The following is a 16,941-nucleotide window of genomic DNA, read 5'->3' as shown; positions in this document are numbered from 1 at the left end:
TTTGCATTTCATTATTGTCATTTACATTATTGCAAACCTTCTTACATGCTTTAGTTCCTTATTACCTTTGCTGCGCAACTTTAAGAATACGCTTTCAAGTTAAGCTTTTCAAGTTCCGTTCTTATTGTACGAAAGATTTGTCGAAACCAACGTTTTAATCCGCTGCACTAATTCACCCCCCCTCTTAGTGCCGCTCCGATCCTAACAGACTTAACTCGAAAGTTTATGTTTAATACTCCACCAATCTTTTCCCCTTTTTTTTTCTTATCTGAAATATTCAAACTCAACCTTCTTGTTTTGTAAAAATAATGATATATATATATATATATATATATATATATATATATATATATATATATATATATACATTCATATGTATATGTATATATATGTATAAATATATATATATACATATATATACATATATATATAAAAACTAACACAAAAATGTTATGAAACTTTTAGACAAATGTTTAATTGTGTCGAGGAGAGAGAAGACTTTCAAAAACCAAAAAAATCAAATCAACAATAAAAGATGGACTAAAAAATTGGTATGATATTTAACGTGGTTAAGTAACTCCTTCGTTAAATGAACAAAGAAGAAAGATAAGGCATGAGATCATTTTAAGCGACAGTTTATGATGTTTTTGTCGTAAACTAAATCTGCTTAGAGAAATACTCATGCTTTAATTTTTAACCACTATATCTAAATTTGCAATGCCCATTTTTGTCGAAACATAAATGTTTCTTCGTTTAGGATTTTTACATACCATAAGGAGGGTTTTGATAACAGATAAGATTTCTTCAACTATACGAGAAAATCTCTTTACTGAAGGAAATCATTCACCCTAATCTATATAAATAAAAGAGAGACATGTTAATATATTCAATCTAAAGTTTCTTTAATAAAACTTCTTTAATAATTTTTTTAATAATTTTTTTTAACTTTTATTCTTTGCAACATGTTTTTGTTGTTGGTCAAAAATTTGGTAGAGCCTCTTGTCATAAAAAATCTACATATCAGAAGTGATGTTTTATTGGAATGAAACTCTATACACTCTGTTCTTCTTGCCTTGTGTTAGTTTGCGATCTAAGAAAAGGCCTCAAAAAAAGGGGGAAAAGAACAAGAAAAAGAACTTGAAATGGCACGCATCCAATCATGCAAGCCAGGAAGGGAGAAGAGAGGGGTCCGTCCGAACTCGAGATCTCAGCCGTCGATCAGAGACACTCTTGATCCGAACATCTGATCCAGGACGATGAGGATGGCCATCGCCAGACACGTGTCGACGTCTGCATGGACCACGAGGCGGAAGACGTCGCCGCCGAAGGCCACGCCTCCTACGGCCTCCTTCCGCCGGATCTCCGCCACACTCCGCCGCATCTTGTCGTAGACGGTGCAGCTCCGCCGCGAGTACGACCCCTCGACCTCGTATCCAGCGCCGCAGCCACCCCGGTGGCGGCGGCGGCGGCGGCACGGGGAGGTCACGTGAGCGAGGACCTTGGAGTGGAGGAGGTTCGAGTGCTTCTTGACGGAGAAGAGAGGGTCGACGACATCCTCTCCGTCATATATCACCCAGGTCGCCCCGAAACTCAGCTTCTGCACTCAAAAAACCAGGGCGAGCGACTCAGTAACCCGTGCTATCTTCCGATGCTTATCTTACAGCAAGCTCATCGGCCCATTTCTACGCACCTTTCGGCGGATGGTGAGTAATGGCTTCCCGGCGGCATCCATGAGGACGATCTCCCCCGTGCTCCCCGAGCCATAGTTATCGACTCGGAAGACCAAGTTCCCCTCGGCGTCAAAGACCGTGAACCCGCTGCAACTGAAGACTAGGGACTTCCGCCACACCGTCAAGACCACAGTGTTCGAATCCTTCCGCCGGGTGCCGGCGGGTTCCGGGAACTCGAGATCCGGGACTGTGTTGCTCGGGTGGACCTTCGTCATTATCCCGCGGTGTTCACAGAGAGAGAGAGAGACAGAGACAGAGAGAGAGAGAGGATATAGCTATGGTGGAAGGAAGACCTCATACATATATATATATGACGCATGGACGAAAACGCCCCCGGGAAGGATAGTGTCCAATTACCGCCGCGGGTAATATTGGTTGGGAGAATGATCATTAACTCGAGCTATGATTAGAAGTGTATAATATACTAATTCGATTTAATATCATGTAATTTATATAGTTTTGTTGGGCACTTGCGGGGTTGAAAGTGACTCAATATATATCGATCTTTTGGGCGGCATTAGGGAATTGTAGTTGGTAGGATATATATATATATATATATATATATATATATATATATATATATATATATATATATATGATAATAATTGGATCTATCTCTAGATTTGAGCGAATCCTACCCTTAGATTTTATACTTTGGTTGCATAAGTTTCTATTTTTTTATTTGTGAATATTAACATTATATCTCTAGAAATTTAAGTAAAAATATTTATTAATCTATAATTAATTATATTAAATACTTAGATTTTGTTTTAGGAGAGTTTTATTGCTTATAGGTATAAGACGCTCGTATATAATATACTAACCATTCAAATGTTTCGATGAGACTAATATAAATCTTCTTTGTGGATTATTATAAATGATTGGGTACCAATATGTTTTTCTAATAACATATGATAAGTTTCACAAAATTTTCAACATAAGAAGAATCATCAAATCGTCAAAGTTGTATGATGATATCTTTCTAATTATAAGTGATATAAGAAAAAATTACATGTGTACATTTGGTGTCATGTCATATCACTAACCGCTTAACTCCAAGTTAAATACTCAATCAACATGATGTGTCTATAGTGGAGCTTCGTCACCCGTATTGTCATTCACAACATCACGATGGTTTGATGGTTTGAATGACTCTTCACATCTAATAACTCAATAAAATTATCGAGTATGAAATAACTATCCATTAAATGCCAACGATTATCCAAACTATCTATGAAAAAGGCTCTAGATATGTTTCCCAAGAGGTACTTTTCTTTTTTCCCTTTCCAATAATATCTTGATCCGATATTCTAGTTGAAGTATCATAAATATTTTTATCATATGAAATATCGATCTTACGATGGGATATGTTTTTTTCTTATGAGCAAAATAAAATTCTTAGATTAGTCAAATCCAATAAAAGTCATTATCAAATATTTATGAGAAAAGTCGAGTGCAAGGCTTCCTCCAGTGACAGAATTATTAGGTAATTGACCACTGCTAAGACAAAAGATGACAACTTGAGCTTCTAATAAATGTACAGTTAAGCAAGCACTTGATGTTTCTGGTGAACAACCAATACAGCTTCAACAATTAGGTTCCTTAGAAGAGTAGAGAGAGGTAATGAATGCCAAGTACACTAAATTTTGCAGTGGCTTGGCAACAAGAACATAGCACATTGGAGATCTCCCATGGAGGGGACAGAAGTACATGACAAACAATGTGGTTTCCAACCACTTGGCAGTGCCAATGATGCTTTGGCACATCCTTGAAGAAAGGTCCTCATCAAACACAGATTTGGTTCTCTAACAAGAAGGCAAGGTAGGGGCATGGAGATGACTACAGCTCACAAGCTTGGCCCTGCACCAGATGGGCACACCACCTCCTCAGGAGACACTCACATGGCAAGCCAACGCAAGCTGACAAGATGACACTATCATGGATGTGTCTTCCTTTAGCTGCAGGTTTAAACACACTTTGTTCATTTCTCAACCCTAGAAGATGAGAGACAGTGCAAAGGAGGAAGAAGAAAAAGAAAATATTATGATTACTAGGGAGACTGACTTGCATGTGAGAAAGGATGTAAGAGTCAATATAGATTGAGCTTTCGTATTAGGACTTGAGTTTTCGAGATTACCAGCAATCTCCAATACCAAAATAATTGTCACAAATAGTGTTCTTACTCATAGATTGAGACAATCGTGTAATTCTCTTCCCTATGCTCTCCCCTCGTATATTGGATGCCAGAATTAATTTGGTTTGCTGCATGGGATCAGCAGTTCTTTCCTATCTTCTCTGAAATCGTATGGGAAGTAATGCCACCACTTGTAAGCTGTGTGGAGACCATCAAAAGAGAAGAAGGTGGAGCAAAAGGAGACGGGATTCCCAGTGACAGAAGCAACAATTACGGGGGACCTCGAGAGAGACTGCCCCCTATAAAAACCATGCGATATTAGAGCCATCAGCGTAGAGAGTGGGGCTTTCGGAGTGTGACTTTGCACCACCCCGACATGGTTTTGGCAACGCCGTGAGACTGTGTGATGCCATTCATTGACAGGTCATTGGAACTACCAGAAGAAAGGAAAAATCATGTGTGATGCGCAGGAAAAGAATGACAATGAGACTATTTTTAGTTTTTTTTAGCATAAAATAAAATTTGAAGTATTAAATGAGTTTGCGTATAACTCAATTCTTTGTATCGATCGATGGATCATATCTTATTTATTATCTTGAATTTTTAGATTGCAAAGGCATTAGTCAAAGATTTATCCGAGCCACATATCCTGGGATCATTTCAAGTTGCACGTGTTGAGTTTGAACTAGTCTGCCGGCCACATGAGGATAGTGTTAAGAAGAATATATATCAAATCATATCATTGCTTCCTATTAATGTGTAAATGAGCAAACAAACATGGTAAATGTGTAAACACGCTATATTAGCTACTTATTTATTGTTGGTGAACCTCTACGCTGTGGTCGGGGAGTCAGCATGGCTCGGTCCGACTATTGATATCCAGGATCCTCCTAGTAATCATGCCTTCGTCGGGAATTGGTTGAGCCCGTGGTCGGTTCCAGATGAGCCTCTTCGGTGGGCGCGCTCTGTTTCGTCCTTTGTCGGGTTCTTGCACGTTGGCCTAAGTTGGGAGGGGAGGGGTTTCCCGACTTAGGCCCCTCCAACGATCAAGTCAGTGGACTTTTGTAGAAAGCTCACATCGCTCCTTGCAAGATGCTAGCTAAGGGCTTTTATTATGGTGCTTGAGGGTCAGTCGTACACAATCTGCGTGCGGCGATTGACTTCCCGGGTGACGAGTTTGTACCTTCGGGATGACCGTCACTCGGTATGTGTAGAACGACATTGCGCGGCATCGTCCCGAGCTTTCCAGAGTAGCCCTCGCCAGGACGGTGCTAACTCGTGCGACTCTAGATAGCGTGGAAGAGGAGTGACCATCGTCTTGAGTCCGTGGTGGCACATCCGACGTGGCATCCCATCTTCGTCCCGAGATTCCATGTTTGCGTTGACGTGATTGCCGGGCATCCCATCTTCGTCTCGAGGTTCCATAATCATGTGTCGAGATCTATAATATCTTCTATCATTTATGATCTCGATCAATAGATTGTACCATGTCTAAAGAATTCAAATAAAAAATTTCAGAAAAAAATGACTATAAAAAAAAGGGTAATAATGAGCATAGTTATCAAGGTCTGACACTTTCTTCTTTATAAACATACAGCTGAACTCGGAGGTACCACAAGGGGTTCCCCTCCCTGCGACACTTGATTTTGGCGTAGGAAAAGATGTCTCGAACTTAGACACCACATCGAGCGATCAAGAGTTCCGGTGGGACCAGAGTTCCTCATGCAGATCAGACTTGAGATAGTGTCGGCTGATCAACTCACGTGCAAATGATCACCGAACATCGAACAACAACAGAGAAATCAATTTTTGATGATGTGATTTAACTAACTTGTTCAAAGAGTCAAAGATTTTTATTATTGATAGCAAGATTTTAGAGTCAATCCTCTATCTTCAAATCAAATAAGAGAAACATTACTCAATTATCTTTAATGATATGAAGACTAATTACATATTAACTTCTATAATTAATATTTATATATTCAAAAATTATATTAAGATCCATATACTTATAAAAGTAAAATATTTAACTTCATTTCTCCTCGGACTAAAATAGAATTAACACGTGTTCAGTAAAATATTTAATTTCATTTCTCCTCGTGATCGACTAGAATAGAGTTAACACGTGTTCAGTGATAAATCTTATAAAATTTCTATCAATAAAATCGACGATATGAGAAATAACATAAAAAAATATTTCTTAATGTAATTTTTGAAAGTATAAGAATGAGAATACTAAAGATAATTAATTACAAAAAATAATCTATAATTAACCCCTTCATAATATCTGAAAACTTTTATGATTATATCAACAAACAACAAGAAAAATCACCATATATATAAATATAAATAAGAAAATGGTTCTTAATCAATCAAAATTACTTTTTTTCATATTATGATTGTTCATATTATGCTTCATCCATCCAAAAACGCCTCAACAACTGAAAAGAAAATGGACAACATGACAAAATGCTGCTTCTGCTCAAGCTAAGGAAAACAGAAATATATATATATAATCTAAAAAAAATCTCAATTACAAAACAACTGGAACTCAAATTACAGGGTGCAACAACAAGAAAAAATTAGACAAGTTGAATAAAACAAGAAAATTTGATAGACTGTCACTGGATGCTAGTCGTATAACCAGCAAACTTCCAGCCTATCATCTGAAAAAATACAATGCCAATGAAGACCTGAACTAATTATCGTTGGCTCAAATATTTAAACCAGCACTCGCTGCAGGAGTTAGAAATGTGAGGATTCATGAAATAATAGTTCCTGTTGACTTCCCGGGAATCAATCTCCAGACACGTAGGTTTTGGTCTCATAATACCTCTTTTCACTGGCTTCCTTCTTCTCATTTCGTTTCTGCATAATGCAAAGCTGCCACCATTTAATCACTCGAATGATAAAGAAGGGATTCTCACATAATATCCATAAAATTAAAGTAGGGTCAGAAGACCATTTAAAACAACGAGCCTTAGTTTGATCTTGGGAATGTGACATAAATGCTTGAACCGTAATGTTTACCGTCTAAATGACGTTGGGTTGCATTTTATGAATCAAAAGTAAAACTTTATCTGGTCTCAATCCACTTGATACTAAGTATCAGCACTTAAGCACCAAAATCGAGCATCAGCAGTAGCCACCACTTATAGAATAAATTATCTATTGTCCATGCCATGTTTTTGTAACTAGTCAAATTTATATATTGAATGATGTGCCAAAGGCAAACTATTTAACTACTAAAAAATAAATAAATATGGATCTCACTTCACAAAGATTGATGTTAAATGATACAAGGTAATGAACACAATAAACATAACCGTCATTAATAGTGTAAAAAATTGAAAGCAACAATTTAAATTTTGAATAAAGTCTAAACAAGTTTTGATAACCTACAGGTTCTGTACTTGTATGGCTGACATATTGGCCTATACTGCCTGGTATCATTTAATTAAATAATTAAATAATAATAATAATTAATCATATTCTACTGGTATCCAAGCTGTGTTATAATGTTGGTACTTGAACGAAGGTAAATATTCAAGATCTGAAACCTTGTCTGAAATTACCTGATATGCTTCATGATTTGAAACGATCCTCTTGATGATTGTACTAGTCGTGATGTCCAGCGGACTATTCAACTGCTTATAAATTCCCATAGCCATTGGAACAGCATATGGGTTCGACTCTTCCTGTAAAGTTAGTCAGGCAGTAATATACTTAATCTGGTTATTCACATTTTTGCGATATTATATGATCCAAAAATCAGCAAGGTACCTTTGAAAAATCCATATATTCAGCTACTGTACCGTGAACAACCAAGGAGATGTTAAAGGTAGTAATCTGTAAACTCATAAAAGTGGAAATACCAAAGTTAGTCTAACAGGCAAATAAGAAATGTCACCTTATGTAGGAGAAATACCAATGGTAAGCATATGGATGGATCCAATAAATAGCTCATTCACAAATTCAAATATTCATGTAATCAAAAGCAAGTGGCTCAAACAAACTTAAACGAAGAAGAAAGTGCTTTTTGGAAGTTAAGAAACCTGCCCTTAAGTCAACACTCAACACAAATTGAAATTAAAATTACTTCTAGACCCGAGGTTTTCAATACCAATCAAGACTGGTTTCAACAACCTGTACGACTGACTGATATGGTATTGAGATACTGAGTCATAAGAAGACTGTACTACTTGGTACCGTTGGAAAAATAAATAAATTTGATATGTTGAGTGAAACCAAACAGTATGGTCCATTTAGCTGTGCTTGGTCAGAATGGCAAGCGAGTCAGTATTTATCTGTTTGATCAGTATTTTAAACCATGTCTAGAGCACAGAACATCTTATTAAAAGCTTCAAGATGTAAGAATGGTTAACCAGAACAAAAACCTGAACTTATCAATTACAATCGGATTGGAAATCCAAATCTCAAAGAGAACCCTTTTACAAAGAAACCTTAAAAAAAGTTGCTATTGCACAAACTAAGACTAGTAGACATCCCCTCTGTTACAAAGTGTGCAGTGAGATGGGAGTCACAGTAGCCTTGCACAAAAAATAAAAAACATAGTTGATAGTGAGATAGCTCCTAAACAAAATGGTCTAACAGAAGACTAAAATGCCAACAGGTACAACCATGATTTCAAAATTGAAAAACTAAAATAAACATTCCAGCATCATGGGTATTCGAATAAAGATCAAGACATGATTATGCTTTAGCACATTAGTACAGGTACAAGAATATTCTTGGCGTTCTAAAGGACAAATTTTGATTTATGATTGAACAAAAATATTTCCAAAAAGATATCAACATCCATTAAACATAAGGCTTCATCAAAGCTCAGAATAAACAGGCAGCGCTCACCCCTGACAACCAAGTGCAAGTTAATTTGTTTATGAAGTGGATTGCCAAAGAAACCAAGCACTTCAAATTCCTCGACATCAATGAACATTTTAATAAGGTAAACAACACAAATTAGAATATTTATTCAGGAAAAAATTTGCAAGTATATTTTTTTCCAAGAAACCACGCAACTTCTGAGAACTATGTCAGTTACTAATGGAAGATAAAATGCTAAGAAACACAACTACCCTATCAAGATGCACTTAGCCAAAAACTTGCAGCCTCTTTTAAGCTACTAAGATTACTGAGATTTGAAATTCATTCAAGAAAAGTGAAACTCATGGTGATTTATGCTAAGACTTCACTTCATCATATCTTTTAACATGAGCATGCAACAATTGTTTTCCTCTTCTAAGAAATTAAGATCATAAAATATAAATGCATGTTTTACCTACCATATCTTTTGAAACTTCCCAAGGGGCACCAATAATCACTTCATCTGCATAACGACAGGCCAAGACACTCAAGCTTCTCTCATGGAGATTCATGATTGGACGATGGGGTCCTTGAGTAGCACTGCACATGGTAACAAAATATGAATTATCTATTCTCTGAAAAAAAGAGGATTAGTGAACTAACAATTTAGAATGAGAGATATATAGGAATAACAATTTAGAAAAAAAAAAACGAAGAAATTGATAAAGATAGGAATCGAAAAGTGAGAAAGAAACCTAATTGTCTGATCAGTATGAATTCCGACAAGTAGAAAATCTCCAAGTTCTCTAGCAAGCCGTAGTACCTGTACACAAAATTGACATTAATCATTGGTAGGAAAGCAATGAGAGCAATGACAAAAACTTTATAAAGCACAAATAGAAAGTTCATCTCAAAACCAAGGCCAGGAAAAACTATCAATAAATTTGCAAACAATAATTTAGAAGAAAAATATGACTGAAAACTTCATGGTGCTACAACTGGATAAATGATACAGCAGATGGGGAATATTAAAAGTTAATTCAGAAAACACAATGCCCAAGTAACCTGGAAGCAAGAGCAAAGTATTTTTCAGTGCAACAAGATTTACTATGAAGCACTCAAACTACAGGACACCTTTAAGAGAGAGTATTTCAGCAAAGTCATAATTCACAATATTAACTTGTTAATTTCTACCACTGGTTTCTCAGTGACTTTATTACATAACAATATGTTTTGACAGAACTTTTCAACTTCAAGTATTGAGTATTTTAACTTGAACTAGAGTTAAACATCAGACGGTTAAGATTGCCAATATGGTAGTATGATGAAGCAGTGTAATCAGATATATTAGAAAGACTTAACAAGGTTTAGAATTTGACCCATGAATAATCAAGACTTACAGGCATGACAAAACTGCACAGCTTTTGAGCTTTCTCAGAAGTAATTAGTGTCTACACAGCAAGACTTATTAGTTATTACTAACTATTGATTCTAAGTGGTGCACCTATTCAGCGCAAATCTGCTTATGAAAGATGTTAAGAATTCCATTGATTGAGAACCAAAACAAGGCAAAATGATATATGAGATGGTTTCCTGCTATTGGAAGCAGAAAAGGATCTGCGAGTTGGTGATCAAAAGGTACACACCAATCAGATTCTTTTTACCTCACTCTCTTAGTCTGTTGTACTGTTCTTCTTACCTCTTTTTTATTTGTCTACCTTCTTCATTTGTTACTTCTGCCACCCTCCACAAAAGAATGAGTTCCTAAAAAATTAGTTCAGGGATAAGAATGGCCTTAAGTAAGCTTGAAGCAAGAGTAGTAGCTTTGCAGCCAAATGAAAATTTTCACTGTTATATAATCCTAGACATATATATGATCACTAGCAATCAAAGTAGCCTTTGCTAGAAGCCAGACACACCTAAATTTAGTCATTGGTCACGGTTTTGTTAAAGCATATAGGTTTTACTGAGGTACAGACTGTAGGGCTAAGCATCACTAGCACCTTTTTGAAAGTCCCGATCACCTACAGAGAATACATATATTATGCCATACATTTTTTTTACACAACTCCATATTTATCACTAATTAAATTATATGTCATGCAATTATTTAGATTTAGACTTTTGTTAAAAGAATTAGAAGTCTCAGTTATTCTTTTTAAAGTTTTATTTGTTAAAAAATGGAAAGAATGGAAGATGCTTTACGAAGATTTCCCTAAAGAGAAAAGGGGATAAAGATCTGATGGCCAGGTTTCACATCATCAGGTTCTTCTTTCTACACTCTCTTGCTTAATTGTAATATCTCATTCTCTTTTTCTATCTCTCCTCCTGCAGCCAAATTCCCCTTTTGCTTCCTCTCTTCGCTTTTTTCCTACATAAATATATTCTCTGATCTTGTAGATGCTACCTCTAATGTTTTCTTTTTCCATCATCTTAGGCTTCTTCCTTTTCTACCAATAACACTCCCTTTGTTTCCGAGGAACTTCATAATCTACCTACCTAGAATCATTTTTGTCTTCTGTTATTTAAATATTAACAACCCAATTGGAATTCTTAGACCAAATATTCAAACAGCAAGAAGCTAAAAAAATTGCAATTGTTGTCAATACCAAAAATCTGTTTTTTGTTTGCTACCCTCCTCTTTACTGGTGCTGCCTTTGCTGCTGCCTCCTTTCCATCTTTGAAAACATTTTTCATTTATTTTTAACATTGAAGTCCCTTGCTCAACTAAGCTAAACATCTGAACCAGTATCTAGGCTTAGACTCCAGGAGAACTTGGATCTAGTAAATCCTGAGCTTGTAAGGACTATGGTAACAAGAACCAAAGTACAAATATGAAGGAAAATCAAGCTCAATTAGCTGAAAATTGGAAAAAGAGTGGCAAGAAAATTGATGAAACATAGGTAATTAAGACCAAGACAATAAAATCTTCAATCTAATCTATTTTCACATGTAAGAAGTTAGCAGCCATAAGCTAGAGCAAAATCTATATGCAAAAGCCAAGAAGCAGCCAAAAATATATAAAACTGATGGAGAGGCATATTCCAGAAGTGGGCATGACAAAGGGTTAGATCATAAAAAGGAGAATCATTTATGAGGAGTAAATAACCGACTGAAGCAAGGAAAACCAGAGCAACTGATATAAAAATCCATTTTCCCAATGAATTCTGGTTTTGTCATATAATCCAAATGTATTTTTCAGAGAGAAGAGAACAGGGAGAAAATAAAGCTATAGTATACCTCCACGTGCCCAGCATGGAACAAATCAAATGCACCATCTATATACACTATCCGAGCATTAGGGCCTGGACCCTGTATGAAAATAGTGGCAGTGAATTAGATAAGAATGACAACATGTTCGAACTGTAAAACAAACAAAAGCCTACAAATTAATAAGCCAGTAGCACAAACCATGCACAAAGAAAACATGGGTAGTCAAGATTTTTTTTGTGCAATTATATCAATTATAAAATAATATAATTAAAAAGTGCTTAGACCTTACAATGATTATATGGAAAAATACAATTTTTTGAACTTTAAAACACCACCACAAGAATACATTACTCCTCCATGAGTTCAAAACAATGCTTTTAACTGACAATTATCCATCTACAACAGAACACTTATCCCTGAAATTTCTCTGAGCTCAACTTTTCTACTGCTTAATGAATGGTCAGACACAAATACATGATCATGATACTGAGTGATGAACACAAAATGGCCAAAACAAGTTCTATGTGAAAGACATGATATTGATGTATAAACACATTGCTGCTCAACATGCAGCAACAGAGTTACTTTGAAAATTTCAGCAGATGTGTGGACAAGATTAAATGAAGTAATGCACGCATGCTCATTGAACAATTAATTTAATAAAACACAAAAAATCAAAGGAGAAGTAATTATCAGTTCGAAAAACAGAGAATGATCAGGAAATAAGGAAATAGAAAACATATAGACTTTCCACCATATACACAGAATGTCATAGGAAAGGCAAGGGCAAAGGTGCTAAAAGAAGGCCTTAACGAAAGTTTCAAGTATCAGGTTCGAGATATTTTCCTTGTTGCTCATATACAAAAAAATCACATATGCTTGCCCTTGGATACAATTTTCATACTTAGAAGTTGATCCTTCTCCCATATTGGATTTGTCAAAGTAGCTGCTGGACTCATTATTATCAGTAGTTTAGTCATCTCAGAAAGGTATGATGAATGCAAGAAAATGACCTTGTTTGACCTTCAAACAAAGAAAAACAAAATGACAAGGACGACTTTGTAATATGACACTATGAATTGTTATATCAAATGTACTGTGCTACATGAATTTTAACAACTGCATTAAGTATTATTACTTTATTAGGACTGCAAATACATGCTTCCAAGAGATCATAACCAAATCTCAAACTGTAGAAGTCTATTTATTGCCTTCAACAAAAAAGAACGTCAAGAAAATGAACTTTACATCAATCAGGAAAAATACACTAAACAAATAATATAAATTAGTATGATTAATTATGTAATTGTAACTTCAAAAGTCCTCAATGAATTTACCTTGCCATTTGAAAATTGCACTATTCGCCTAGATGTAGGCAAGAAATGGGATATCCGAGTTCCAGTGCCAAACCCCACATCATTGACTTTCTGGCTGTGCCCATGGCTGAACTGCCTTTGCAAAGAAGCATGATTATGACTACCACCAAGTGATCTCTCCCTTACACAAAGAAGCATGCGACCTGTTTATCCCAACTGCATGAGTTAAAGTATATAATACTCCAAAGCAGACCAAACACTAAATTAAATAATAGAATAATGTTAATAAGTTTCCAAATTTTGATTAAGAATTTGACCAACATGACAAAAGAAAAATAAGCTGTGGTCCAGATACTTACCAAGTTATGAAAGTGAGGTATGCAAATGTTATTTGTTACCAAATAGGTGCATTTACTTTTAGGAAGAGGTCTTTCACGTGGATTAAATTGACATATCATATACACTATTTAGAGTGAAACTTGTCATATCATGAAATTTGAATCCTTCATGCTAATACCACAACTGAATCATCCCAAGTACTAAACAGATTGTATTTTCAATTTTGATATGCCTGATTGCAGATTAAGGATGAACATAGACAGAAAAGCAAGAGCTAGAGCAGGATGACTACCAACAATATCAGTGCTTGACACTCCTTCGGTTCTTTTTATTTGCTTATAGCGACCAGCTTTCTTGGCCAGGGCATATGCATCAGTACCATCTGGCAGCAGACAAGGATCATCCCCATGGATTATGTAATCTATGTTGTATTCGGTGAATAGCTTATTCATGAATTCTTCAGTGATTGCATAAGGAGCATCTGGAATGACCTCATCAACCCACTTCACTGCACCTACCATTAACATCCTACCAAAAGGATGAAACATAAAATAATTACATGGAGAATAATATAGTTAGCTGAGGCCATTAAATGTCATTTTTAAAACTAAAGTCATAATTTGAGTTATGAAAAATATAAAGAAATAAGCGACAAGCTTGTTACTGTTTTGTGCTCAATTAATTACGAGGCCAAAACATTAAAGAAGAAGACAATTGCTACTTATCATATCCAATTCAAATTACCAATTATATAATTGGATGTTATGCGGTGTCTAACTCAAAGCAACATACTTATAGATTATGCAGTGTTGTATAGATAAGAAGATGCATTGATTTTTTGAAAATCTTAAGTGAAGAAAGAATTCTATACAAGGCCGACTAGTTAAGAGCTGAACGTAGAAACAAGTCTTGTGTCCACATGTACATTATCATCTATGCATTTACAGAGATTTCACTAGGGGTGAGACTACACTCATGACTTAATAATGATCATTATGAAATATAATTTCAGGGGAAAAATGTCAATGATATCTCACACAATATTCATGAAAAAGTGCCCAATTGCATTCAACTTTCAGGCTCACAAAAAGATTGATCATTTCATTCGATTGTCAGGAGAAAACCACAATGATGTTGTTCCCAACTATTTGGTGGCAGCTACATGCATCCTTCCATGTCATTAAACTCTATTTAGGTAAAATCACTAGTTAATTTGAAATCCAACTATCAGGGATCAGTGACCACTGCTTCTCTGTTTAGTACCAAGTGCCATAAAAGGAGGATTGCATTAGGCAGTCAACAACTAACAAAAAAAAAAATTCTCAGATCTTATGAGCACAACTCTATCATGACTTTATTGCAGGGCTAGGTCCTCATCGGAAAATGGCATGAAGCATCTTCACTATCTGAGTGCCTTCAAATGTAAAGGGTCGGCTAAGAGATCAATTGAAAGTAATCAATTACATCAGCACCCATATGTTATACAAAAGATACAATGGTTCCAGTACTGAGTTAAGACCAGTGTGAGTACAGAAATTATCCTCGAGTCATACCATTAGAAAAACAACTTGGAATATGGAATTACTTTCAAAGAATGGGTTAAAATAAATGAAGATGATGAATAGAAGGTGAATCAACATAGCTTATTTATATGAAATTAAGTTGATGGGTAAATATATAGGGAGATTGATAGCCCTAGATAAGGACATTGTTGTAAAGGTGAAGAAAGTTGGATAAAATTTTAGCATTAAAATATGTATTAGAAGATGTGACAAGATGATCAGACCAAAAGTGAGTTCTAGAAAATATTAAAATTATGCAAGAAGTATGTGAGTGAAAAACTCAGGTAAGAGAGGTATGGAACTGGAATGCCAAAAACTAGAGAAAGAATAAAAGTTTCTATCAATAGTTTGCAATGTCAGGAACATCAGTCAATATCAGGAGCAGTAATGTAAAGATTCATAAAGTTGGTCTCATCTCACAAGTTTCAAAGGGCAGCGTGGTAGGGATTCTGGCATATTAATATTAACAGAGAATGGTAGCAACATATATAAACTGGTCATCCATATCAGGTGCTCAAAAGGTGATGACACGCATTCAAGAATATCCAAATTAAATACTAAAGAATTTTAGAGGTGAGTATCATGCAAAACCAATCAGCGAACGAAAATTTAGCATATCGTAACTAATTGCAAAAGTAAAAAAAGCCAGTGAACAATCAAAGAATCCCCAAAAAAAAAAATCAGGCATTGTATATTTAAAAAGAAAATAGATGTGCTTAAGATTGAGTTTATGACATCAAAGACTTTTTTCTTAATGAGAGAACATATGAGCAATTAGATTGCGTTGACCAGTGACCAAAGGACTCCGTCAAACTCAAGTTAGAGATTGTCATTAATTGTATGTAGTTCACAATGAGATGTGGGAAAAAAAAAACAATATGAAAGCGCATAGCTAACCAAAAAAATTAAAGTTTTTATGATTAACAAAATTAATGGCAGGAAGAATAAGTGATGACAATTCATTGAATAATGGAAACCATAGAAATAAATAACTACTACAAACCTACCAAAGTTGGAAAGAAAGATTAAAAGAACAAAAGGCAACGAAACCTAAAAGGAACTTCTCAAGAAATCCATAAGAAGATCTACATACCTCTCGTGGAGAGGAATGACGGGAGGCCCCTTGTTAGCCGTGATCTCGTGGTCACTGACAACCCCGACAACAAGCTGGTCTCCGAGCGCCTGAGCCTGCCGCAGGGCGTTGCAGTGTCCATAGTGCATCATGTCGAAGCAGCCGTCCATGTAGACCCGGACGGGCTTCCTCCGCCTCCGCCGGATCCCAGGCAGCCGCGCCCCGGAGAGCGGCGGCGAGAGGAGGGAGAGCGCGAGGAGCAGCCCGCCGAGGAGGCACGCCACGACGCAGCTGGCGCTTCCGAGGACGTCCATGGCGCAGCCTCGGGATCCCATCGGGCGCCACATCCCACGGAGTGGTGGGAGATGGATCTGATCTGGGGCTTAACGTCTCTGGTCTCTTAGGGTTCCTGTGGGAACGGCGGAGCTGCTGCCATCGGAAGCCTGTCTCTCGATCGGAGATGGGGGAGGGGGAGGGAAGGCGAGGTGGTGCTTATTTATTTATCGGGGAGAGCAAGCGGGTGCGGATTTGCTCCTTATGAGAGAGAGACACACACACAGTCGTGATGATGGATCGATAAGAGCCGTCCGATCAAATGGATCGGGCAGCCACCGTTCAATGTGCGAGGGCGGTTATCGAGGACGAATGCCATCGGGTGAGAACGGGTTTAATGTTTCCCTAAATTTTCATAACAATTTTAAGTACTTATTTATTTAGAAATATATATATATAGATATATGGAAATCATGGA

General features: G+C 36.4%; 2 protein-coding genes across 2 annotated transcripts; both read right to left on the bottom strand.

Annotated features, from left to right (window-relative positions):
* Positions 1–1,005: 1,005 nt before the first annotated feature.
* LOC135596646 (protein LURP-one-related 8-like) lies at positions 1,006–2,005 on the bottom strand. Its single transcript, XM_065088708.1, has 2 exons — positions 1,691–2,005; positions 1,006–1,597 (listed from the first exon to the last, which is right to left on the bottom strand). Exons 1-2 carry the CDS (start codon positions 1,943–1,945, stop codon positions 1,208–1,210), a joined length of 645 nt encoding a protein of 214 aa, XP_064944780.1. The 5' UTR covers positions 1,946–2,005; the 3' UTR covers positions 1,006–1,207.
* Positions 2,006–6,352: 4,347 nt separating this feature from the next.
* Positions 6,353–16,703, bottom strand: LOC135597545 (ethanolamine-phosphate cytidylyltransferase-like). Its single transcript, XM_065090633.1, has 9 exons — positions 16,212–16,703; positions 13,849–14,084; positions 13,239–13,420; positions 11,929–12,000; positions 9,444–9,511; positions 9,168–9,288; positions 7,648–7,713; positions 7,440–7,562; positions 6,353–6,732 (listed from the first exon to the last, which is right to left on the bottom strand). Exons 1-9 carry the CDS (start codon positions 16,535–16,537, stop codon positions 6,661–6,663), a joined length of 1,266 nt encoding a protein of 421 aa, XP_064946705.1. The 5' UTR covers positions 16,538–16,703; the 3' UTR covers positions 6,353–6,660.
* Positions 16,704–16,941: the final 238 nt, after the last annotated feature.

This window comes from Musa acuminata, chromosome BXJ1-11 (assembly GCF_036884655.1).
Source record: "Musa acuminata AAA Group cultivar baxijiao chromosome BXJ1-11, Cavendish_Baxijiao_AAA, whole genome shotgun sequence".
Classification (NCBI taxonomy): Eukaryota; Viridiplantae; Streptophyta; class Magnoliopsida; order Zingiberales; family Musaceae; genus Musa; species Musa acuminata.
This window is presented reverse-complemented; position numbering and strand designations above follow the sequence as displayed.

What these genes read in the sequence shown, in the direction of transcription:
- LOC135597545 (XM_065090633.1), bottom strand. Translation starts at nt 16,537, where the DNA reads ATGTGGCGCCCGATGGGATCCCGAGGCTGCGCCATGGACGTCCTCGGA. An exon ending in AATATATGGATTTTTCAAAG is followed by an intron (nt 7,563 to 7,647) that starts GTACCTTGCTGA and finishes CTAACTTTACAG; the next exon opens with GAAGAGTCGAACCCATATGC. An exon ending in CAAATCATGAAGCATATCAG is followed by an intron (nt 6,733 to 7,439) that starts GTAATTTCAGAC and finishes TGCATTATGCAG; the next exon opens with AAACGAAATGAGAAGAAGGA.
- LOC135596646 (XM_065088708.1), bottom strand. Translation starts at nt 1,945, where the DNA reads ATGACGAAGGTCCACCCGAGCAACACAGTCCCGGATCTCGAGTTCCCG. An exon ending in TACTCACCATCCGCCGAAAG is followed by an intron (nt 1,598 to 1,690) that starts GTGCGTAGAAAT and finishes TTTTGAGTGCAG; the next exon opens with AAGCTGAGTTTCGGGGCGAC.